Below are 24777 nucleotides of genomic sequence, written 5' to 3'. Positions count from 1 at the left end.
TTGCCAGTGTTTGGTCATGGATTCCCATACTGGTTGAGCTTCCTCCTTCAGTAACTTTTATGGGCTTATTATAGCAAAGAACTTTTTAATCACAAGTAGTTGCAGGGTGAGTAATGGTCTGCAGTCCTGTTAAATATTTATTTCTAGGGAGGGGGATGGGAAGGAACTGGATATATTCCTGAAGCTTCTCAGCTTACTTCTGAAGATAAGGGGCAATAATATTTAAGCTCTTCTCATAGGCTTTCTGGTATTACGTTTGCAACTCGGCAATCATCTGTTGTTCTTACTGTTAGAAGGAGATACTAGAAAGAATCGTATTCCTGAAATCCTGGTGTATTCAACTCAAAGGGGTTTTTGTCTAGTCTGTGACATACATGATGGTTGGTCAAGATAAACTGAAGAACTGCAACAAAGATACTTTAGAGTAGAGCAACCTTTTCAATTTGATCATAACGGCTGATTCCCGTACAACAACTTGTGTCACCAGTCGACTTGAACAGCAGCTTTTTGTCCATTCAGGTGTTTGATTGCAATGGTTTTGAATCATACTGGCAGAATTAAAAGGCTGGCTTAACAGGTCTCTGATTCACGGTTGTATATAGCTGTACCTGTCAAAATGGAAGCATACGTGTGCTGTAGATATCCATCCCAAGCCTTTACCAGAGGGTAAAGGTACTGCTCAGATGACAGGGAGTTATGTATCTGTTCTTCACCGAACGGTGTTGGCCGTGCAGTGGTAATTAGTATGCTGTTTTTATCATGTGAGTAGCAAAGAAATCGATGATTTGCACCCTAACCTGTTCAGCTGTTCTGAGCAGAGTGCTCTCTGGCACAGAGGTGGGATGGGCAGGTAGCAATGGTGTCTGTCAGTTCAATATGTTAATATTTTCTCTACTAACTGTAGGGTTTAGCAGAAGGGAGGCTTTTCTGTATGTGTTTCTAAAGCTATGCTTTCTAATATTAAGGGGTTTTTTTCTGTAGTTATAATGGGAGGACTTAATGCATGGGGTTTTCTTACACAGAGGTAGAAGAATGTCACTGCACTGTTCCTGTTCTGCCCTTGAAATGAGGGATTTGCACCTTCGTACTTCTGCTACTAAGTTCCTTCAGCCACATTGCTTTTACTTTCATATTTTTTATAGATATGCACACACTATTTTATAAAGTATATAATGTAAAATATGTAATATTTTATATATCTAATACTTATAAACTAAATAGATACAAGGCATAATCAGTGCTTGGATAGGAAAATGTCCATTACTTGTTCTTTCTTCCAGAGTAATTTTGGGAGTTCTATAGGTTCTGGTTTGATCTGATATTGAACAAATTTCTTGCTGGTTTTGGATACACTGATCTAGTTTTACTGAAACAAGCTGTGTGACCTGCATTGGCTGGTGGTGTTGGACGTGGTGTTTGAAGCACCAAGTTTGCACATCTGAACATAATTTAAATATCTTTCATCAATCTGGAGGTGCAGTGAGAATTCATTTAGAATATTGCTCTTATCTGTCACATCTCACTTCTTTTCAGACCTCTGGATGTGATATGTTTGTACAATTTAAGTACGCTGTCCCACAATGATGAAAAACAAGGTACTACAGTAGAAACAGTAGCACTTGCTAGGGCTGTAGCTACCTAATAATTTCTGTGATAAACTCTCCTTCGGGTTGTTTTCTGAACTCAGGATTATCAAAGTTCTTATTGTTCATGCTGAAATTAAACTCTGGAATCTCTTTGCTCCAAAATTGCTCATTCCTAAAATTTGAAAGGAAAGTAGTTACGCTGTTTCTGTCCAGTCTGTTCTGCAAGGGAACAGTGACTGTTAGAATCTCTTTGCTCCAAAATTGCTCATTCCTAAAATTTGAAAGGAAAGTAGTTACGCTGTTTCTGTCCAGTCTGTTCTGCAAGGGAACAGTGACTGTTAGAGATAGGAGCGGGGGCAAGCTCGTAGTAAGAATTATCTGAAATGAGGAACAAACACACCCTGGATACACGAAAAGGTCATGTTCGTTATTCCTTGTTTTGTACTGGAGGAACGGCTGGGCAAGTTACTTGGTTTGGCTGGAGGTGCGATGAAACTGCACAGCGCCTTGTGTTTTGTGGGAAGCAGTGGGCCAGACTGCGTCTCGATCAGTGGTGCTGCTGTTCCTTCCTCTGAGCAGTGTTATGTTGGGCCCTTTCTAGCAAAATTTTTCTACAAGAGAGGAAAGGGGGAAGTAATGTATATTTAGTGTTTCTGTAAATACAGTGCAGCTAATTAGAATTATTTTACTCTTTTAATTTAATACTACTTTTTTGGGTTTACTGTCTCTGATTTTTTTCATTTTTTACTCCAAAGTTTCATCTAACTATGTTTCTGTTGTTCCTCTGTTCTAGTTAACAACCACATTGCTCACTGAAAATATATACTAAGAAGGACTACTATATAAGAGAAATTCTTTTCTAACTGTTAACGTTTTGTTTTTATGTTTGCTGGTTAGATGCGAAGTAGAAAATAGTTGCTAAACATTGACTGGAAAGTAGCAATAGATTTGAGAAAGTTGCTATTGTAGTGCAGAGCAATGATGAAAATAGCTGTAAGCATCTGCTCAGTACTTCTTCCAGGGCATTAGTTCAACAATTTAAAGAAACACATAACAGGTTGCTTAAAGAAGAGTGAGAAAAGAGAGAAAATATAGTTAAGTGCTTCAGTAATGCTGTCGTTAGACACCAGTATCGTTTAAGTAGTGAATGTCATATACTAGCATAAGCCAGTGAAGATCACAACCTGTACCTCTTCCTTTTCAAGTCACGCACACCCTTACCTGATGTGTGATACCCACCAGCCCACTTCTACTTAAAGAAAATACTGATGTAGAGAATTGCTTTTCTGAAACATTCATAGTTCAGCAATTAAAGACAAAGCAAAAATAATGAGTATGTGCCAATCACCGACCCAGTGTGAGGTTCTTGAAAATTGGATGTCTGCTTATTGAGCTGATAGAAATGAATTTGAGGACTTGTTGCGCAGAAAGTTTGCAGTAATTCAAATATGTGATTTTAAAAAACAAAACAAAACAAAACACCCCACTAATATTTATCCAGCATAGAAAAGCAACAGCAGACACTCACTTCTGTTTAATCTAGATTTATCTCAATTTTATTTTTTTTTTTAATTGTAAAATCACAGTCAAATCGAAGTAAAATAAACCAGGGTGGGAGAGTTTGGGCTTAAGTATCTCAGAAACAAGTAAAATTCATCAAAAAGGGGAAAAACCCCTCATATTGGAAACTACATATTTGAAACTGGTTATAAGATGGGATCATACTTGGGTACATATTTATGAATACAGAAGTGTCTAAAATTTTAGCTGCAGGATTTTTACATTCAGGTATCTCACGTTACTGTACTCACTTGTGTAGCTGTGACGGCTTGTGCATCTTCAGGAGAATGAGAAATTAAGCCAGCTTTGAAACTTGCACTTGCATCTCTTCTGTCTTTCTTCAGTATGATATTGGGCAATTCAGAGAAGTTTAGTGTGAACACGCTATATTTGGAGATGTATAAATGAGGGCAGACCGGTGGTAGAAAACCAAACCTCAACTTAAAATGGATTTACTTGTCTGTTAAGTGTGCTTGCCCGTAGTGTGTGTTTGTGGATCTACACAAGCTGTTGATATGCTGTAATGATTTATTTTAATGCCTTTTTTTTTTAAAGAATCAGTCACGGATGCCTTAAGCCAGTCAGTATTTTCCTGCTCAGTGGTGGGAAAGTTAACAAGAAGTTGAGTAAACTTCAATTCTTTTGAATAACAGTACATTTGGAGGAGTGGGAGCTGTTCCCTTTCGCTAGCGTGGATGGTACCTGGACAGAGGATGTGACAATTAGCGTGAATTTTAGTTTTGTATCTGTCTCTGTGGTATATGTGATGCTTCAGCCCTGGAATAATCATATTAAGCAGGAGTTCATCTATAACTTTTTGTAACTTATTACCATAAAATTCTTGGGGGGGAATATTCTTCCTTCTTTTTATTAGACTTTCCTCGCTCTTTATATCCAGTCTACACTCAGATTATTAATATTGCTCCAGTTCTGTTGGAAATAAAAATACTGTCTTGTTCCTTTCCTGCAATGGGAAAAATATTTCTCGGATAGGACGTAAGCTATTACCCTTCTGTTCTTGCAAGGACAGTCAACCTAGTGTAATGCAATAAAGTTGCTCATAAAACGTGTCCTTTGTGACCAACTGTGCAAGGTTTTTACAGGTTTGTAGGGCTGGGTGCTTCCAGGCGTTGAACGCTTCCTCCTTCCTTACCTGTGTGCACGTACATATTCCAGTGCTTATCACCTCAACATAAATATACTTGTGTGTTCAAATCTGCTGTTGTCCTGGAAATCCATAGGTATGGTCATTGCTTTGCAAAATTAAGGCCATACTGAAGAAGGGTGGATCCTGAATGCTTTATGTTGATGATTTGTTAATTATGGCATATGTTTTCTTTGACGTTGGTGGTACAGTGTAATTTGGCACTGAATTTTTAGATGGACTATTATTTCTGGCTTTGATTACTACTTCTTTGTGTTCTTCCCCTTTTCCTCTCACTCCTTTCAGGCCGCAGAGGTGCTGTTTGTTTTATCGCTGTGAACTGTTTCGTTTAGCATGTAAGAGTAGATTATATAAATGTTATAATAACTTCATTTATAAGTTCAGAGCTTTCTGTCAAAACAACACGTTCTTAGGAATATTCCCAAAGTAATTTGTTATAGCTCTTTAATCTTAATTTTGTTGCATTAAAACAAACAAGCAAGGAATTTAAGCCTGTCCTGAAAGATGTCCTGGAGGAATTGACAAACCCTATCCAAAAGAATTTCCTTGTAAATACCTTATATTGGCATATACCTTTGTTAAATGCCTTGGGGAAAAAAAAAAAAAACACCCAAAAAACCAACAACAAAAAAACCCCACCAAACTTCAAGATAAATCTATAAGTTTAAGTTATGGAATACATGCTATGCAGCAATGTATTCTCTTTTTTAAATTAAACTCTGAAAGAAGAAATCCAGTTCTAAAATTACATCTTACATCTGGAAAATGAGGAACAAGGTATTTGGTCTTTTTTTTCTGGACATTTTTCTGATTTATAAAAGCAACAACTCTAATTTCAGTTGTGGGGTTTTTTTAATATCAAGTATTTGGCAGGTAGCAGAAAATTAAACAATCGGAAGGCAGACACACCAGTGAAGTAAGTTAACAAAAAAATTTTTTTGAAGTCCTCTCCTTTTAAATACTGTTAAAATGACTGAATTGCTATGTGCAAGGGAAAATGGATAATAGGTGTTTTTAACAAATAACCTAGTACATCATAAATGTGAAGTAAATAGAAACGGAAACAAGTTTTTGTTTAGTTTGGTATCAGTTGTCTTTGTCTCTGAAATCTTTCAGCTGTGAGTTTCTTTTGATTAATTAAAAAAAAACGAAGAATCTTCAGATGTCTAGTTTAGAAAAATATCAGTCTCAGGTTTGGGGTGAGGAACGTCTTCCACAGTTTGAGTTGGCCATCGAAACCTTCATGAAGAAATCTGGAAAGAAAGGCAGCTTTCTGATCTTCAGCAAGAGCTCAGTATGGGATAGGTAAAATAAGTGAGGAAATGAGGGAAGGCTGTGCTGCCACTTTTGCAGTGAAGAAACAGACCAGTCTCTATTTCTGAAGGGTTTTTTCTTACACCGACACCCTTTTTGTGTGCATCTCAGTTTTGCTACAAAGTATAGCAGAGAAACAGTATGTGCAGCTGAAGTTCTTGCTGTGAAAAATACATTTTTCACAAGAAGAGTGGAACAGGGATGTTTTAAGTCTGTTTATTAACTGACATCTTAAGTGAAAAATTAGTGTTGTACATTAATGAATCAGAATTTGCTGCTCTTAAAACTTTCTAAATATGTAGTCTTAGAGTAAGTGAAAGGTGATGGCTTGGGGGTGTTTTAGGGGGTTGGTGGTTTTTGGTTGTTGGTTTTGTTTTGTTTTGGGTGTGTGGGTTTTTTGTTTGGTTGTTGGTTTTGGTTTGTTTTTTTTTTTTTTTTTTTTTTTTTTTTTAACCTGGAGGGGTAAACCGCAACATCTCATCAAGTATGCTGCTCTGTACTCCTGGTTATATTAGCGAAATATTCTTCTACTCACTCTTTAAAGTGGGTAAACTCATTTCCTTCTGGAGTGTGAAAATAATCTGCAGCTTATTTCTTCAGAGCAAATCTTATTAACTCTTAACGTCTCAAATTTTACGTTTGTGTAGAAGGAATGTTGGCACTACATCTGCCAAAGCCCAGCAGCAGAGCAGCGTGTACACTGCGTCCTGCAAGGACAGTTCCTCGTTGTCCAGGTGGAACAAAAATGTTCTCTTAGTCTGACAAGTTCTGCTTTTTGGTCTTTGCTTCTCTGATCGCCTCTTTTTGGTGTACATCATTCCTCTGAGTAGCGCTGTCTTTGACAGAAGAATACAGCTGCATTTTAAATGAGTTTTTCCTCTTTGAATGCCTGTTATTTATGAAACTCACTTGCTCAGTGAAATATTCTGCAGCTGATTAAAATGTGATGGAATCATGTTTCAGACAAATGCTGAGCATCTTTAAACATTTACAAAATATTGGGAAATAATTAGAGGTTAGTTGTACTTAAATGCTGCCATTGATTGTGCCAGGCATATTTCAAATTAACCTTTTTCCTTTACACTTCATTGTAGTTACTTGTTCTATCATGTGTTCAAATGGTCTCTGGCCAAAAAGTCACTCTTAACAGATAATGTGGTGCTTCTACCACCTCTTTAAATTCTGATCCCTGGTTGAAGGTCTCTAGATAGTGCTGTGATAGTTAACTATGAGATGCTTTGTTGATTCTGTCGCAAATTACAGGTGCTCATCACTGGCTGCCTTGTATCAGGTGCAAACAAGCCTTACTTGTCTCTACTGTTCCCCAGGAATTTCATCAACTTCTGCCTGTGTCCAAATTATTGGAATTAAGAATTTCATTGGTAAGAATGTATCAAATGATAAAACTTGCTCTAGTACCAGAACTACTGTCTCATCTGTGAGCAAACACTCTGCTCCTAAGCAAAGGGAAATTGTAATTGTTTTGAGTAAACTAGGTAATGAGACTTTTTTTTTTCCTTTCAGACTGTGCCTTTGAGGCCTTCAGCTCATGCGCTATCTAATCTGAACCCAAAGTCAAGGAGATGTCTCAAATTTTGATAGTAAAAATTTCTAGAGATACAAAGTTCTCATACACTTTTGGGAATGTGTTTGGTATTTCACAAGTATACTTTCTGTACCTTGTTCTTCCTTCGCATACGTTTTGTAGTAGCATCAAATTTGCATGTTGTAAAACGTAATATCAGATGGATTATTTTTATTTTTAAGAAGATAATTGTATCACAGAAGAACACTGGATGCTATAGGAGCCATAATTGTCCAGTTTACAAACCTTTCAAACTGGGTAATTGCTAAAAGATAAATTGCTTCTATTGCTCCATTGTCAGGAAATATGAGACTAATCTTAAATTAATGATAAGCCATTAATGTATGTCTGATGCCTTACATTTAGTCTATTATATACAATCTTTTTACATCCGTTGTAGAAACAAAACTTTTAAGTTAAGCAAAGCCACTATTGTAAAAACTTTATTTTTCATAACTAAGATGTAACAAATAAGTCCTTTGCAGTTTCCGTTCTTTTTTTATTTAGTATACAGGGTAAGGAGTAGGCATTATACAGGTCTGTCAGTAACATAAAGAACTGTTCATCTTTATTATTAAGGAGATGTACATAGGAGCTTTGTAGATCAGCAAGATCCTCCATGGTGAGGTAGGTGAGGCACTGGAAAGGTGAGTGTTATTTCAGCCAGGAAGCTGGACTCCGGTTTTTGAACCTGCTGCTGAGTACCATAAAGGTTCTGTCACTCTGCCTTGAGGGAGTTACTTGTTTTTCTCAGCAGCTCCTCCCTATTCTGTCTTCATGTTTGTTCCTTCTTCTGTCCACTCTGGCACTTTCTGGATATTTTTCTGTGCCATTTCAATACGTTACTGTTATAGATTCTTGGTCTCTTTTTAAAAATCTGGCTGTTTAGTTGGTCATACTTATCTGGGTAGCAGCTAATAGTTGATAAATGGTTTTAAAGGGAGAGGAAAAAATGAGGTTGAACTTGAAAATGACACTTGAATTTTTAATATTGGTATTTTGACCAAATTATTTTTGCCTTCTTTAATTATTACAGTGGAAGAGTTCCTCTTCCTCTCCTACCAGCGCTCTGCCCTCTCTCCTTCTCCCCTCCTACCCCCTGCCCCCCTTGCCCAGGTATTGAAAAATCAGTAAATGCTATTTAATACTTTAGCATTGGAGGCTCGGAGCTGTCAGATTTGGACTGCAAAGGATTTGTGCAGCTGTACTGAAAAAAGCAATTTTGCCCAAACAAAACTCACTCATTTCTTCAACCCTTTTGTGAGCGCAGAGGAAGATGGTTTCTGTCTCCCATTGATGTATTTATCCCCCCCCCCCCCCCCCCCCCAAGATGTAGTCCAAGAGGAGCTGTGAGCTGACATACCAGCTTGCAGCTACCAAAAATGGGAAGCCTTCTCCTCCCTACTACTTGCCATGTGCTTTGTGCTGGCTCCAGAGCTTTTCTGAGCCACTTCACCTCCTTTAAATGGACCTCCCCCCAAAAAAACCCAAACAAAACAAAAACAACCCCCCACCAAAACCAGAAAAAAGAAGCCTGGATTGATTTCTTCTGTCTTCATAAGTAAAAGCAGCTCAAAAACTGTTTTAAGAAACAGCAGGAGGCCGCAGAAGGGAAGCAAGGGCTGCATAGCCAGGAAGAGTGGATGAGGAAACATTTGGCAGGAGGAAAGGGGTAGCAAGCTCCGCAGCTTTGGCAGCAGCAAGGACAAATTGGTTATATTAAGTTGGTTCAGCAGCCTGTGGTGACAACTTACTTGCCTTTGAAAAATGAACTCAAACCTCTTTACAAATATATTCTTCAGAAATAATCATATGACAGTTCTGTAGCTTCTTACAGGGGCAGATCTGAGGAACCAGACTTAAATTCCTTTAATGATATTTGAACATTAAACTATACATGAGAACTTGAACTGTGCGCAAGAAAATACTTAACACTTTAAAAAAACCCTTGAAAATATTGCATGAGTGATGGGACATCTTTAATTTTTGTGGGTTTTTTAAACATATGAACCCTTATAAGGATCAGAATATACAGTGTAGACTTTTCTGATGCATTCACAGATGTGCTTTTTTCTAGGATTCTTTCATTTTCAGATTTGTCCTATGCAAGAGAATCGTCAAAATGTTATTTGAATTCTTTTTGTCTTCTGACTTGATGTCAGTCTTTTCCAAGCCTGGAAATCATCATCTTGCACTGGCAACTATTGACTTGATAAACGTAGTTTGTAAAACATAAGGCATGAGAAAGATCGCAAAGCTGGTATATCTGTATTTTCATCTCAACTTTCTGGAAGCAGTAACGGTCATATTTCAGCTTCAACAGTAGAAGAAAAAGGTTAAACTTTTATGGATGTTCTTAATGTAAAAAAAATGTATCACATCAGTAGTCCACTCTCTTTGACAGCATCTCCTACTTGTGACTGTTTCAGGAGACCACTTGAGCATGGCTGTTGTCTGCAGTCCATTCTTGTGTTTCTTCAGCATCCACTGCATCAGAGACTTCTAGAGAGTCTCTTAATATCCATTCATGCACCTGTTGTCCATACCTTTCTGAATTTGCTGCTACCATCTGCCTCCACAGTCTTGTCCTAGTTTCAGCTGGGATAGAGTCAGTTTTCTTCCTAGGAGCTGGTATAGTGCTGTGGTTTGGGTTTAGGATGAGAATAATGCTGAGAACACACTGATGTTTTAGTTGTTGCTGAGCAGTGCTTACACTAGTCAAGGACTTTTCAGCTTCCCATGCTCTGCCAGGTGCACAAGAAGCTGGGAGGGGGCACAGCCAAACTGGCCGAAGGGCTATTCCATACCATATGGCGTCATGCCCAGTATATAAACTGGGAGGAGTTTGCCTGGGGGCAGCGATCACTGCTCTGGGACTGGCTGGGCATTGGTCAGTGGGTGGTGAGTGGTTGCATTGCTTGTTTTTCCTGGGTTTTGTTCCTCTCTCTTGTTGTTTTCCTTTCTATTATTATTATTATTAAACAACTGTTCTTGTCTCAACCCATGAGTTTTCTTACTTTTGCTCTTCCGATTCTCTCCCCAATCCCACCAGGGGGGAGGGCGAGCGAGCGGCTGTGTGGGGCTTAATTGCCAACTGGGGCTAAACCATGACAAGTCTCTGTCCACTACCTCCTGTTTAGAAAAGATCTTTTGCCTGAAACTAACAGGGGATTATTTTAGGGTTCAGTTTATCCACCATTGTGGATTTTGTAAATATTGATCGAGTTCTCGATCAATATGGAGTCTCAGCTTTTTTAGGTTCCCCTCACATGGCTGCTGCTCTGCCCCTTAATCATTTTAGTTGCCCTTCTCTGGACTTTCTGGACAGCGCTCAAGATGTGGTGGAAATTCCATTGACTTTTCTACTCTGCTGCACCTTGGTTAAAACAGAATAAACTTAATCCATACTTCTCTGCTGGCAAGGGATTGTATGATGCTGAAGATACTAGGGACCCACCCCTGGCCTGTAGTAAGCACTGACAGAACCTCTTCCAAGTTACAAGGATCCCAAAGAGCCAATTTCAGGCTAAAAGTAATAACACAATGAAATACTGTATCCTTCAGTTGGAATACTTAATAATATTTTATCCCTTTGTGCCATTCTTCCTAAAGCTATCTACCGTACCAGTTTGCATAGGAGTTTGAGTGACAAATAGGTACCACCGACCTGTGAAATACTGCTGCATGGAAAAAAATGAATTGTTTGTAGTGTGGAGGGTGTATTGTCACAGCAATATTCTGGTTTTGTGCGGAAATGTATGTATTTTCATACATATTAAAGCACACATGCTTCTTGTTGAAAGGAATTGTTTACTATTTTCTCTCTAGCTACTATGAAGTACTTATTTTAAAATAAATTTAAACATCTTAAGAGCACAGATTGCAAATATATAAAAACTCTTTGCTTCCTGAAGCTCACGTGCAAAGGTGTTTGAATTACCGGGTCCTCTTGTAAGAGATTGTATTTTCAGGCCAAGTACAACTCATCATTTAAAAAACTGGACATGTTTAAGTAGCCCCCCAAATTAATATTTCTGTATGTTCTAATAGGGACTGAAGAAAGATTGGATTGATAGCTCTGTGTGTTGTTGGCTTATGGAGGTGTCTTGTTTGTGTAACACCAACTTAATTTATTACCACCTGTCATTTCTGCAAATGGTCAGATTGTTGTACACAAATTGCATATTTCATCACTGTGATGTGGAGAATTGATTTATTGTTTCCAGAGGAATAATTGAACAGAATAAAAATGCACTATAAAGTAACAGTTTCATCTTTGAGTCTTGTTAATGCTTACCCGTGATCAAGTATATTATAAAAAGATGCAGTAAATTCTTGTGGAGGTAGTGAAACCTGCTTACTTAGTTTCTTCAGGTTTTCCCTAGTTTCTTGACCATGAAGATGTTACACCAGTCATAGTAGTTTCTTGACCACGAGGACATTACACCAGTCATCCCACATGTCCTTTGGTACCCTCGCATGATGAGGGACAGCACACGCTGGTGGTTTTGAACCTAAGTGAGTGCTGATAGATCTGTCGTTACATTTGTGCTCATTAGTTAGCTGATCGGCTGTCAAAGAATGTGTGAAGACTGAATTTTGCTGCTGATTTTTTTTCAAAATGTGCAGCAATTTAATTACCTGATATTTCTGACCCCTTTCCAAATTGTTTTAAATTAGGTAACTGTCAGTAACTAATAAATATCTGGATTTGTTCAGGTGGGATGAGGTGGGTTAGATGAAGCAACACGATTAATAGAAGAGGCTGAAGCTTGTTGTAACAAAACTGTTGCTGTATTTATTTCCCATGCATTGAAAAGCCTGGTATAGTTTTGACTTGGGACAGCCCCTATCATGGAAGGGTAGAGGGGAGAGGAAAACAGTGCCACCCATACTGTGATGGTGTATTCTTGAGACGTTCCTGCATGATGTCTTCCACAATTTGAAGTGACAAAACTGATGAAGCTTAATTGTAAGAAAACTTGTCTTGCTGTAGGGGACTGAACCCAGCTCTTCTGGATTCCAATTAATTTTTCTACCACAGACCAGTGTCTTATCCTTTAAAGTATTAAGTTTCTCTTTCAGAGAACTTTCTTGAAGGAAGCCCTAAAGTAAACGTATTTCAGCTGGTTAATACCTAGTTTAAGAATGGCTTTTTTCCATTGTTTAAAAACTTAAGGAAATAGTGACTCAGTTGGAAATAGAATGGTCTAATTGCAGCTGTTATGGTTCAACTCAGAAGTCTTAACCTTTTTGATGGCTTGTGTCTCATGCAAAGCTAAATCTTTGGCTGATCTGACATACATATTGGAGATGGTTTATAGGGAAAAAAAAGAAAATAGTTTTTCTAAAATCGGTGGTTTGTTAAACACTTGTCTGTCTTTTGTCCTCATTTACTGAACGTTGAGGAGACACCCCTTCTGAACCTAATTTATATCCTTATCAAGTTACCCAAGTGACAGCTTTCCCTTAAAATTCTGAATTCCTTATTTCTCAGTGCCATGCAAATGTTGAACCTCTAGTAAATTAAACGTGCTTCTTTTTTCTAAGTAATCTAAACTCAAGAAAGGTTCAGTAGCCCTGTGTTAGTAGATTGGAGGTAGAAGACTGAAAAATGCCTTTGGTGAGGGCCAAGGGTGTTTTCGTGTATGGTAGGAGTCTTCAGAGCTTTTCAGTGTTGATGGTTCTATTCAAAGACTTAATGGAGCATTCACTGGAAAAACCCACAAGAGTCAGTAGCATGAACGTCGGTATTGAAAAGAAGAAAGGCAGTGAATGCCCCTCCCAGTAGATGTGCAATGCACAGGACCGAAGTCCCTAGTTTTGTGGGGAGAGTGTGGGGACAGGGACTATGTCCAAGGAAGAATTCCAGCTGCAGTGAGACAGTGAGTGAAAGGGCAGAGGGTCCTGGGTTTAGATTCAGCCCTACACAGCACGTCAAGAGGATCCACCTAGAATGAAAGCACTGGTGGAGAATCCATAAATCTTATTCTGCCACAAAGCAATATGGAATCATTGATATTGACTCCAGAAGTCTGGAGAGGGTCCTGATGTACTGTTTTGAGTGGATCAAGTGTTTTAAATTGCCTTTTTAAGGCTATATCAAGTTGGGTATTTTTTATAACAAAAATCTTGAAGTGGACCAGACAGTGTATATGTATCTGCTCCTATCTTGACTTCACCAGAGTACTGAGACTTAATTAGTCATCATAGTAGAGGCTTGGACTTGTGCCTGTTTCATGATCATGTCAGTACATGAATCCTGGAGGCCACCAACTGATTTCTTATCAGGCATGCCTTTGATTTGACTGTTAAATGAAATGCCAAATTTGAGAAGGTGTTGCCTCTCTTCTTTGACTAATTAAGCTAATTCTGCTTGCTCTTCTGTCTTTGGGTGCAGTAAATGGAGACTTTAGGAGAAACCAGTGCCTAGGTAAAGATGATGTGGCTGGTGTTTAGGTCCTCAAACACAGCATAGTCTTGAGCTCTTGAGGGGCCAAGAGCTTTGATTCCTAGAAGGAATATCACAACTTATTCTGTTCTTCAGGATCTTATGTGAGGATGCAAAGAGACACATGGTACATGCCCAGTTCCAACAACCACAACTATAAAAAATGACTGGTTTTGGTTTTTTTTTTTTGGTATGTGTGTGGAGATACACAGAAGCGTCATCTCAAAAAGCCTGTAATTAGGAGAATTATTATGATCAGCCTACATTGAACTTCCATTCAATCACTTGACTAAGAATCACTTTGTTCTTCATTTCTACCTGTATATCAGAGGCTGTAATTACTGGCTTTGGAAAACACTTAAGCCAGAATAGGCTTAAGTAAAACTTTTTGCAGGTCATTGATTTTTGTAATAGGCCATTGTCACGCAACACAACAATGTGACTGTTGTCATGCTCTGTTCCTCTTGAGCACTTAAGTGCCTTTTATCTGATGTGTGCTTCTGGTTTTCATGAAAAACAGGAATAACGCAAACACAGTTAAAGCTGTATTAAAGGGGATCAAAAATTAAAAACCTATAAAGTTGAATGTTTTGAAATATAGGTCTGGGATATAATCATTCAGTAATGTAAAACTAGGAAAGGCAGGTTTAAAGTCAAATGGTAGCCAAACCCAAATGTGTTAAGCTGTGATAGTGCATAGCCAGAATACCTTACTTATCATAACTGCCTCTAGTTCAGACATTTCTAGTTCTTAATTTCTGAGCAGCACACTTGCTTTATCACTAATTCTAATTTTTTTTTTTTCTCTTAGTATTCTGGAAAGACAGTATCCACTCAGTGCTTCTATTTACTTCTTGTAAACCTGTTTAGAAGAAGACCTTGTGCTATGTAGGGCCTCCTTAGAGCAATATTTCAGTAAGTGGTATTAAAAAAACATTACTTGAATTTGTACAGCTTACTTCACCCTCTTGTTTTGATATTCATAGGTAGGGCTGCTGCCAACTAGGGGTGCAACTTCAAAATAGAATTTTAACCTTTTTTTTAGAAATACGGATTTTTGATTTGCTTCTGTGGTGTCTTTTTTAAGAAAACTGCATCACTATAGTTTTCTATAACTTGCTGGAGAAATTCAAAAGATCAGCAACAGAAAATGTAAGGGGAGATTAGTGTTTACTTGGATATCAGTGGTACCAAAGGACCACAGTGAAGGTTCAGAGTGCTATTGAGAAATGAAGGAAGTATCTAGCTGGATATGTTGTTCTAATTAAAGCATATGCAGACATTGATTTTCTTGTATTCCCAACACAACTGGTTTCCTCATTACTAAAGTTTTTAACATTAAAAATAGAAATTGGTGCCAACTCCAGAGGGAATTGCTAGTCGTGCAGATTATGCAATGTTACAATAAAATTGGGTTAAAGTGAGTATTTAAGGATTAAGTCCTCAGTTAAACTCAGTTAAACTGAGGACTTAATCCTGTGGGATTCTTAGTGAGAAGGATGGGTACCGTTTTGAATGTCGCAGGATGGACAGAGTGCAAGACATCTTGGTATATTTGAATTGCTGCTTGATAGTGCAAATAGTTCAGCCGATTGTCAGTACTCTGAAACTTTTCTCTCGCTCTTCATCCCAAGGTGCAGTGCTACCCAAGTAATGGGCTACCTCTTCTGTAGCACTTAGCAAAAGCTTACAAGTCCTTAGGACAGCCTGCGTCAGTAGCAGCCATACATGGAATATGCCCTTGTTTCAATTAGTTTAGGTGATACATATATTTATTAATTGATTTTTGTTGAGATATGCTTGCCTTGTGATTAACAGGCCCAAGGTTGTCATATTACTTTGGTTCATATGGGTCTTGTAGTTCATGCCTCCTCTGAATTCCTCCTTCATGCTCCCCTAAATATTTAATCTCCTAAAACGTTGTTATAATTGAAATAAATTTTCCCATGTTGGCAACTTGCATTGCTAAACTTGTTTTGACTTTCGTCTGTATTATCTTTTCATGTTGATTTTCTAGTGTATTTCTAAAATACTTAACTCTGCAAAGAAAGAAAAACTATACATTTCTGCTTTGAACTGTATTGAGACATAGAGTTAGGAACTGTTTAGGCAATATTCTCCCAGGGAAAAAAAGCGTTCAGAGGAATTGCCAGTACTGGGCCGTTCTTCCATTTCATATTGATATAGTGAAATATTTGCTGTGTCAATTTAGACTAAAATAGATACTAACAACTCTTTTTTTAAGTTGTTTTAATGTGGCTGGCCAGGCTGCTTTATACTTTGACCTGGAGGCATTCAAATATGCTTTTGACTGCTATTAATGTACTTAAAAATACATATATATCTGGAGGAGGGGGGAGAGAGCAGTGACCAGGAGGGGATCAGAGAGGAGGCAGCGAGAGAAATAAACGCATTCTTGGATGTAGCCGTAGCAAGTATTGCCAAGAAGTGTGAATATAACTGAAAGTTGTCTAAGGTGGAACAAAGGATTACTGCTTTTTTTTTTTCTGCTTTTGAACATCAGTATTAGCTGAAAGAATGACAACAAGAAAAATAAACTCAGTAGGAAATAAACAGAGAATTTTCAATGCAACTTACAGAAATAGCTGAAATTATTGTCTGTTTCTGAAGGCAAAAGTGATAATAGAAAAAAATATCCTTTCTCCTCTCTTTCTATGTTAGTCCCTAGTTTGAAATCACAAACCCTAATGGTTTTCTGCAGGTTTCATCCTTAAATTTGCATCCTTAAATGTATAACAAGATGCTAACATCAGGTAAACACAAAAAAAGTTGTTGCGCACCTAGCGTGCTTGCTGCTTCTTTCTTGTGGCATGTATGTGTTCTGGGGGTGCTGCTTTGACCACTTTGCTTTTTCCACCATTCCATTCTGTCTGGTCTTCTGGGAATGGGACTGTTGCCATAACCAGGCGACTCCAAGTGTGCAACCATGCCACATGACCATCAACATATAGTTGAATACACTATGACTGTTTTCTTAGAAGACATCTTTTAAGTGCTGCTAAGAAGGATTTTAGTGAGTCATGCGCTTCATGTCCAACAGCAAGCATCGGGACCAGAACTCATTATATATATCTATATCTATGTATCTCAGGAGACGGCATACCAAAAGTCAGCAATGTGCTGACTCTTGACACAGACTTCTGAAAAGACAAACTTTGTCATGGGGAACATAGTTAAAATTGTACTTAACATCCTTGCTTTCTGTGAGGTCGAGATAGACAAGTTAATATTTGCAAGGTGAGCTACTGTAGGATTTAATACAAACTGTGAAAATGGATTGAGCTTGAAATTCATGAGATGTTTACTGTCTGAAGTGAGACAGATTATGGATAATTCTAAGGAATTTGGAGTGTGGAAGAAATTCTTAATCACCAAATCACAAAATCGCTGAGGTTGGAAGGGACTTGTGGAGATAGTTTTGGCCAACCCCCTTGCTCAGAGCAGTGTCAGCTACAGCAGGTTGTTCAGGGCCGTGTCCAGTTGTGTTTTGAATATCTCCATGGATGGAGACTCCACAACCTCTCTGGGCAGTCTGTTGCAGTGTTCACCCACCCGTGTAGTGCAAAAGCTTTTTCTTATATTTAAATGGGAATTCTTGTTTGTCACTTTGCCCATTGCCTCGGGTCCTCCCAGGGCACCACTGGAAAGAGTCTGGCTCCATCTTTACTCCTCCCCACCAGATATTTATGCACGCTGGTAAGATTCCCCTGAGCCTTCCCTTCTCCAGGCCAAACTGTCCCAGCTCTCTCAGCCTCTCCTCATGTGACAGAAGCTCAAGTCCGTGAATGTTCTTTGCAGCCCTTTGCTGGACTCTCTTAATTATGTCCATGTGTCTCTTGCATTTGGGAGCCCAGCACTGGGTCCAGCGCTCCCAATGCCTCTCACCAGCGCTGAGTAAAGGGAAGGATCACCTCTCTTGACCTGCTGGCAGTGCTCTGCCTTACACAGCCCAGGAGGCTGGTGGGCACCTTGCTGGTTCATGGTTGGCTTGTTGTCCACCAAGACCTCCAGGTTCTTCCCTGCAAAGCTGCTTTCCGACCAGTTACTCTGGTAAAGCCATATTGTTTATTGAGGATGCAAGTAACCTAAAGGCTTTTAATTCTTTTAATAACTTTAAAATATTGAAGTATATTAAGTCTTGCAGAATTTTTTACACCAGGACCAGAGAAAGAAATAAACTCTGAATTTTTATTGTATTTTTAATAGATTCTTATATTTTTAAATAGATTTATATAGGTTTTTATAGGTTTGAATTAAGTTGGACCAAGTTGCTTTGTGGAATTGCAGCCTAGAAGGGGCATTATTTCATAGATGTCGATGTCTTCAATCCTGAGATAGCGATCAGAATATGGATGTTGGGCAAGATTTTAAAGCTTGATCATACCTACAAAGGACAAGATGAAGTCACAGTGTTAATAATTACAGCTTGGTTCCTTGTCACCTGGACTTGTTAACACTGTGTTGTTGGCCATGTGCTATTGCTAGTATGAGGAACAGTTTTGTTTGTTTATTTTTGAATATATTATCAAACTGCTAATGTTGAAGACATTATTTGCATTGAAAAGATTTCCCTTATGAGATGACTTTAACTTTTCTATCAGTTTACAAATCAATTTTTAGTTAATTGATTTAAATACTTCTAAAATGCTTTCTTGACTCTCATTAGTGGAAATGATTTAGTTTGTAAGTACTCGGAGCTGGTAGTGAGACGTGACTTTGAACTTTGATTATACCACTAAAAGTCATAATGCTGACTTTATTCTTGATGTAGTTAGCAAATATGGGGAATATGCATTGCTCATAAGATGTGTCAGCAGGAGCCACATTGAGCAGCAAATGACTTTCAAACAGAATTCTAGAAGGATTCAATTAGTTATCTCATAATTTTGTGGGTTTTTTTGAGAAAATAAAACAACTTTTCTTATACATTTCTAATCTAACTGGTACCTAAGTAATGAAAATGGCAGATATTTAAGACCAAATTGTATAAAGACAGGAGCACAAAAAAGGTCAACAGTGCTTTCTTGTAATTTACTTGAGAAGCTGTGACGTGCAGTGTTGTTGGGTTTTTTTTGTTGTTTGTTTGTTTTTTTAAAAAAAGCTTTTAGCTTCTAATCTCATTTGACTGTCTCCCATATACTTTCCTAAACCTCAGGTATTCCACCACAGTAGAGCAAATCGTCTGAACGATAACACACATCATAGTGTGGTAACAACTGTAATATCTTAGCAGAGCAGCAGGGCACATTTGGGTTACTCCATTCTGCTCCCCAAGCTTAGAATAAGTCTTTATAGTACTGAGAAATGTGTTTTTTTGTGAAGTGTGAGCATTTGGATAACTGGGCCGTGAGCATTTGGAGTCTTTCCTCTCAGAAGCTCAAAGGGATAGCTGGCACACAGCTTCACGTACAAACAAGTTTGAGCAGTCTTGATTTTTAGACCATTAGTCTTCAGGCACATCTCCCACTAGATCAGGTGGCTCAAAGTCCTGTCCAACCTGACCTGGAACACTCCCAATGATGGGCCATCTAAAACTTCGCTGGGCAACCTGTTCCGGTGTCTTACCACCCTCATCATAAAAAATTTCTTCTTTGTATCTAGTCTAAATCTACCCTCTTTTAGATGACTGTAGCTTGTTTCTGCTCCGTAATAGCATACTACTTGTCTGTTTAATACCAAGAGGACTAAAGCTGCTCTTTTAAACTGAGATCTGTAACGGCAGGATTACAAGCCAATCTGGTTTTAATTCAGAAGAACCCAAGTAAGCATCCTAGTCTTGTAATCTTGGCTTTCTTTGTGTCTTAAAACAACCAAGCAGATCTTGTAAAATAGCTGTTTAACTACCCTTGCATCAAGAGCAGCTATGTTTTACAAAGTTTTGTCCTGGGGCAGAATTTTACAGTCACATTATAAACTCAAACCCAAGGGCTGGTTTTAGTGGGAATGTTAATAGGTCCATAACCAGAGATACAGCATGTGTTTCCATAACTTGAGCTATCAAATATATTGCCCTTTTGGAACCTCATAAAGTAAGCATTGGGATTTCATGAAGAAGTTGTAACGAACCCAAAGATGATCAAATTTTGAAGGAAAACTGCTTTTCTAATTTTGCGTAGGAGGTTGTTTTACCTTTAAAAACCTCTGACCCGTAAAACCTTGTGAAAACTGACAATAACCTGTACCTCACTCAGTCAGTCTGATGTTTGATTCCACATTTTCCCTTCATGTGATGAATATGAAAAAGTTGTAATAAAGTTTTGCCCGAAATTATGCTGCCTAAGAGCACTTCTGTTGTACAGGAACTGATGTCTTTCATTGCCCTTCTGTTTGCTGCTCCAAAGGGACGTAGATTTTCTGTATTAAGTCTGTGGTCAGGCATCTTCTAAATGCTTGTTTCTACATTTTCCTGTAGCTTTTCTCCCTGTTCTTTCTCTGCCAAATAAAACCTGATGAATGTGTATGTTAAAATTATATGCAAATTAATATTAAAGCAGGCTTTCTTTTAGTTCCCCTTTACTAAAAAATTACTCATCTCACTTTGGTTTGTAGCAAATTTTCCTGCTATTTGTGTGGGTAAGCTTGAAGTAAAGCTTAGCGTTTTTACTGGTGGCCCCTGAGGTGGAGTAGGTTGCTCAGAAAGAGGCAGAACATAATGCAGAAGGCTTAAAGTGGCCCACATCTGAGCCTGAAAACTGCCATTTCATTCCCAACGGTTGCACTATTGAAGGGCTTCGGCTGGGCAAATTGTCCTAATGAAACTTCTCACCCTGCAGACATTTGGAGTTTCATGATGGCTATTTTAACCTTACAGGAGAGGAGCCCTGCAGTTAGGAGCGTGTACAGTCATGTCGTCTTGGTATTAGTCTGCCACAGGGGAGATTTTTATACCTGCTTCAGCTTTCAAGTCAAGGTTTATATGAAAACAGCTCGCAAGCTCCTTTGGTGAGGATAAGTCAAGAGTAACGTTGCGGAGGGGTTCCTGGCATTTTTCGTATCTGGATCTGTTAGTGCAGGGTGGATAGGAGGAAAGGTTTTAATGTGGGCGTAAGGTTGGCTTAATACATTTGTATTGATTCCCAGAAAAGAGAACAATAAAGCAAGGTACAAAAGCTATAATGGTTTCTTGAGTTTTCAGACAGAGGCAGCAGGGCTATGAAACTAAGCTAGCACTTGGCAGGTGGGGAAGTCCTTCCAAGATCAGGCACTGGGGTTATGTTTGGGAGAAGTGTCTCCTTGGCCTGCTCTTACCATCTTCCCTGAGGGCAGGACATGAGAGGCCTTTTGTCTGACCCAGTACTGCCAATTTTAAGTTCTTAAAGTTCTTAGATGAATGCAATTCAACAATTTATTCAAGAGGTAAAGACATACTGCACAGATGGGCTGTTAGTTTCCTCTTTATCTTTTGGGCCTGAATTAGGTAGACACTTAAGATGTTGTATTAGACTTCAAGTCCTGTTTTAGCCTCTAGCAAATGTGGTTATCTACAGTCTGAAGATTTCAAGCCTTGATATTGCGGTGCTGGATTCCTGTTAGCTGAGCTCATGGTGTGGTTTGACATTATTGGTGAACTGGTGAATGGCTAGCTGCTGCTGGAGGGGAGATGGTCTCCCCTCCTGCCCCTGGCTGCCGGCTGCTTCAGCTTCTCTTCCTCTGTACTTGCCTATGGTGAGCGACTTCAGGCAGCTGTAGTATAAAACTAAGCCAACCCTAAAAACCAAATCACTTCCCCCTCCCCCATAGTTTCCTGAACCCGTTGTCAGGGAGGTCAGCAGAGCACCCGTGGCGGGTGGCAGGTTGGTGGCTGAGGTGCAGGTTGAGGCTCTGTCGAGGGGCAGCCAGGCATTACGGGAGCTCAGCTGGAAGCCTGGGTCTCTCTTCTGCCTCGCAGTGAAGTAAACTAAGGGTCAGTCATGCAGTTTTGCTCTCCTCCAGCCCCTTTTTGCAGGCCAGCTTTACTACCAGAAAAGCGTTCAGAATACTATGCCAAAAAGATCAAGTTTATTTTATTTTTAACATCTCCAGTTTTCCAAAACTGCCTTCCCACTGGCTGCTCATTGTGAGGAGGAGGTACAGAAATCTCTGTGCACTTGTCCAAGCCCTGGAGCAAAGCCCTGCAGTTCTTTGCTCTTTCCAGCCAGCAGACTGGAATGATGCTTGAGACTGTGTTAGGCGAGGGAGGAGGTATTGTTTGCTCCTTTCCTCTTGTACTGCATTGATTTCTCAGACACCATCTGCTTGTGGCTGACTAATTTGCAGCAGTAGCCAAGAGGCAATTTTTTTTCTTTTTTCTTTGAGATGCAGACTCATACCATGGCCCATGCTTCTTGCCACCAGACTTGGAAATCACTTAGAAACCGGGCTAGTCAATGATAAAACTTAGCTACTTATTTAGTAGTTGATGAGAATGAGGGACAGTCATGTTCTTAATGATTCCTGAGGGAATAATGAATGTAACTCTGGATGGTTTTGAGTCACACTGGTTCCCAAAATAGCACAAAACAAGTGATGTGACAATGTCTTAGCGTTAAATAGGAGAGCCTGGTGTTAGCGTGCGGCTTCGTAGTGGAAAGCCTCCAGTTCGGTGACTGGGCTCTCAGGATTTCCCTATGCTGATCTTTAGAGGCTTGTTGCAGGACCAGACTTGGGAGAGGTTAGGAATGGGAACTCCTGTTAAAACTGGAAGGCACTATTCGGTCTTGAAGGCTTTGGCAGGGGCCTGTGTTAAGTCATTGAGAAACTAAAGGAAGATGTCTTGCCAAAGATACCACTTTTGTTAATGACTGTGTTGTTCAAATTCGGATCGCTTGCTCCAAGGGGCTTGCAGTTTCTCTGGTAGTCATCTGGGTAGGTTTTTTATGTTTGTAGATGTAGGGTTTTTATGTTTGTAGATGGTATAACTATTTAGGAGGGGACTCCAAAAAAGGCAACTAAATGTCCTCTAAAAATGAGTGTTTATGGATTTCTGGTAAATGCTTTGTATGAATCAGTGTAAGATTCAGGTATAACTAAAATTCATTTATTTTTTTGTTTCTCTTTCCTAGAATATGACAGATACCTAGCATCTAGCAAAACCATGGCAGCAGCTTACCTTGATCCCAACTTGAATCATACACCAAGTTCAAGTGCAAAGACGCACCTCAGTACTGGGATGGAGCGTTCCCCAGGGGCCATGGAACGAGTCTTAAAGGTTTTTCACTACTTTGAAAATAGCAGTGAACCAACAACGTGGGCCAGCATTATCCGGCATGGAGATGCTACTGATGTCCGAGTAAGTCTGTTTCTAGCGTTCTCATGCCATCTTTAGCTTAAGTGTTACCTTCATGCTCAAAAAATGGGAGGTAAAAGTCTGGAAGCAAACAAACACAGAAGTTTTGCAGTTTATTTTAAAAGAATCTTTACCTGTTGTATATTGTGAGTAACTTCAGAAAAAGCTTTAAGTGGTACCAGCTTTCCTTGAGAACAAAGTAACCTGATGTATGATTGTGTATTATATTAAAGAAATGAGAACTCTTCCCATTTTTGCAGAATAGAAACTTGAAATTTAGAACAGTGGTTATCAGTCTAGATACCACTACTGATGTATGTCAGTTGACTTTTACCACTTTATATTCCCCCAAAAGCCTGTGTGACACCTCATGGCAGGGATGAGAGCTGGGATGAAGGTGACATTAAATTACACTATTCATGTTTTACATTTAAACATGTAATTTTTTTTTTAAGATGTGTATATTTACATGTTTAAAATGTTTAAATGTAATGTGTACATGACTTTAAAAAAAAAAAAAAAAAAAAAAAAAAGAAAAAACAGTCTTGTTTGGAAACTCATTCCCCACAGTGTGGGGAAATTGAGCCGGAGTCCTTTCTCCTCCCCAGTAAGTCACTTGGTTCCTCTCCACCCCAGTAGTTACCTGCTGCTTGTATTTGTACAGTGTTGTCCTTCAGTTAGTCTATGTGGAAAAACTGAAGGTTGGGATTTTTTTAAGAATAACTTTAAGTATCTGTAATCTTAGAGGTATGTGGAAATATTATGTATGCATGAAAAACCAGTTTATTCTGAAGCATACATTCTCTCTAATGCTGAGACCTTTACTTACCATTTGCTACACTTATTCTTTAAGTTTTTAAGGTGTTGCGGTATTTAAACTGAAATGAAGCTCGATTTAACATGTCAAATGCTTTTAAAGCTTTGTGGTTTGCTTGTTTTTTAATTATCCTCCAAAAGCAGAATCTTGCATGGTGGTAGGTGGTGTGTGGGGTTGTTTTCTTCTGTGAGGTTCTTACTGTAGAAGCAGGTTCCCATCTGCTCATTCCTTCCAACATTTGTATTCTCTGCACGATACTTCAAATTCCACTGCAAAGACACGATTCCAATCTGCCGAAGGGAGAGAGTTGTCAGAGTTAAGGAGACCTGTTGTCTCCTTCTGCCCACTATTAAGTTTCCTTTGTGCAAGAGAAAACTAAGTAAAAAGGACTAAAGAGTTTTGAATGTTTTCTCTTCCTTTCCTACTGTTTATTTTCTAGCATGGCTGCATATGAAAAGCCCTAACAGCATTCCTAAGTGGAGTAGATCTTGTGACAGTGATAACAGACCTGTGAAATTCAAGGATTTTCATTGGAGATGATCAGAAAATCTCTCTTGTTAATTTAATAAGCTCATATCTGTGTTTAGGGATAACTTGGTGAGCGGACAGATTAGAGGTACAACAACGGGAATCATTATCATCAATAGCATACACTTATTTTACATGGAATAGGGTTTTTTGGGTGCCACTTGAAATATCTTTGCTCCCTGGCTTAAGTATAGTGGTTTGATATATATCTAGTGTGATTGATTTGTTTTATAAAGTATATTACTTGGTACAAGGGAAGAAAAACTATGTCTCAGTATGTTTTTAACCTTGCAAGCCTCTACTGTGGACAAATGTCTAGGGTTCTTTATATGGTACTTGAAATCGAGGTTATCTTTTCAAAAAAGTATGTAGAAACTTGAAAAACAAAAGCAGAGATTAAATCTCTGGTTTCTCCAGCTCAGAAATACCTGTGGTTATGAGCTTTAAGGATCCAAAACTTACAGTCCCTGTAAGAAATTCAGTGC

General features: G+C 38.8%; 1 protein-coding gene across 7 annotated transcripts in view; it reads left to right on the top strand.

The window, feature by feature from the left end:
- Nucleotides 1-24777, top strand: part of PTK2 (protein tyrosine kinase 2) — a 234230-nt gene that overhangs the window by 70743 nt on the left and 138710 nt on the right. For 5 of the 7 annotated variants that reach the window (XM_075495342.1, XM_075495336.1, XM_075495337.1 and 2 more), the window contains one exon: nt 22724-22950. In XM_075495342.1, coding sequence (XP_075351457.1) covers nt 22756-22950 — 195 coding nt within the window. In that variant the 5' untranslated portion in view covers nt 22724-22755. Of the gene's footprint in view, nt 1-6953; nt 7008-22416; nt 22527-22723; nt 22951-24777 lie in introns of those variants that run through there. The other 2 variants (XM_075495338.1, XM_075495343.1) reach the window with 2 other exon arrangements.

This window comes from Mycteria americana, chromosome 2 (assembly GCF_035582795.1).
Source record: "Mycteria americana isolate JAX WOST 10 ecotype Jacksonville Zoo and Gardens chromosome 2, USCA_MyAme_1.0, whole genome shotgun sequence".
NCBI lineage: Eukaryota > Metazoa > Chordata > Aves > Ciconiiformes > Ciconiidae > Mycteria > Mycteria americana.
The sequence above is the reverse complement of the archived record's forward strand: the minus strand, read 5'-3'. Positions and strand labels throughout refer to the sequence as shown.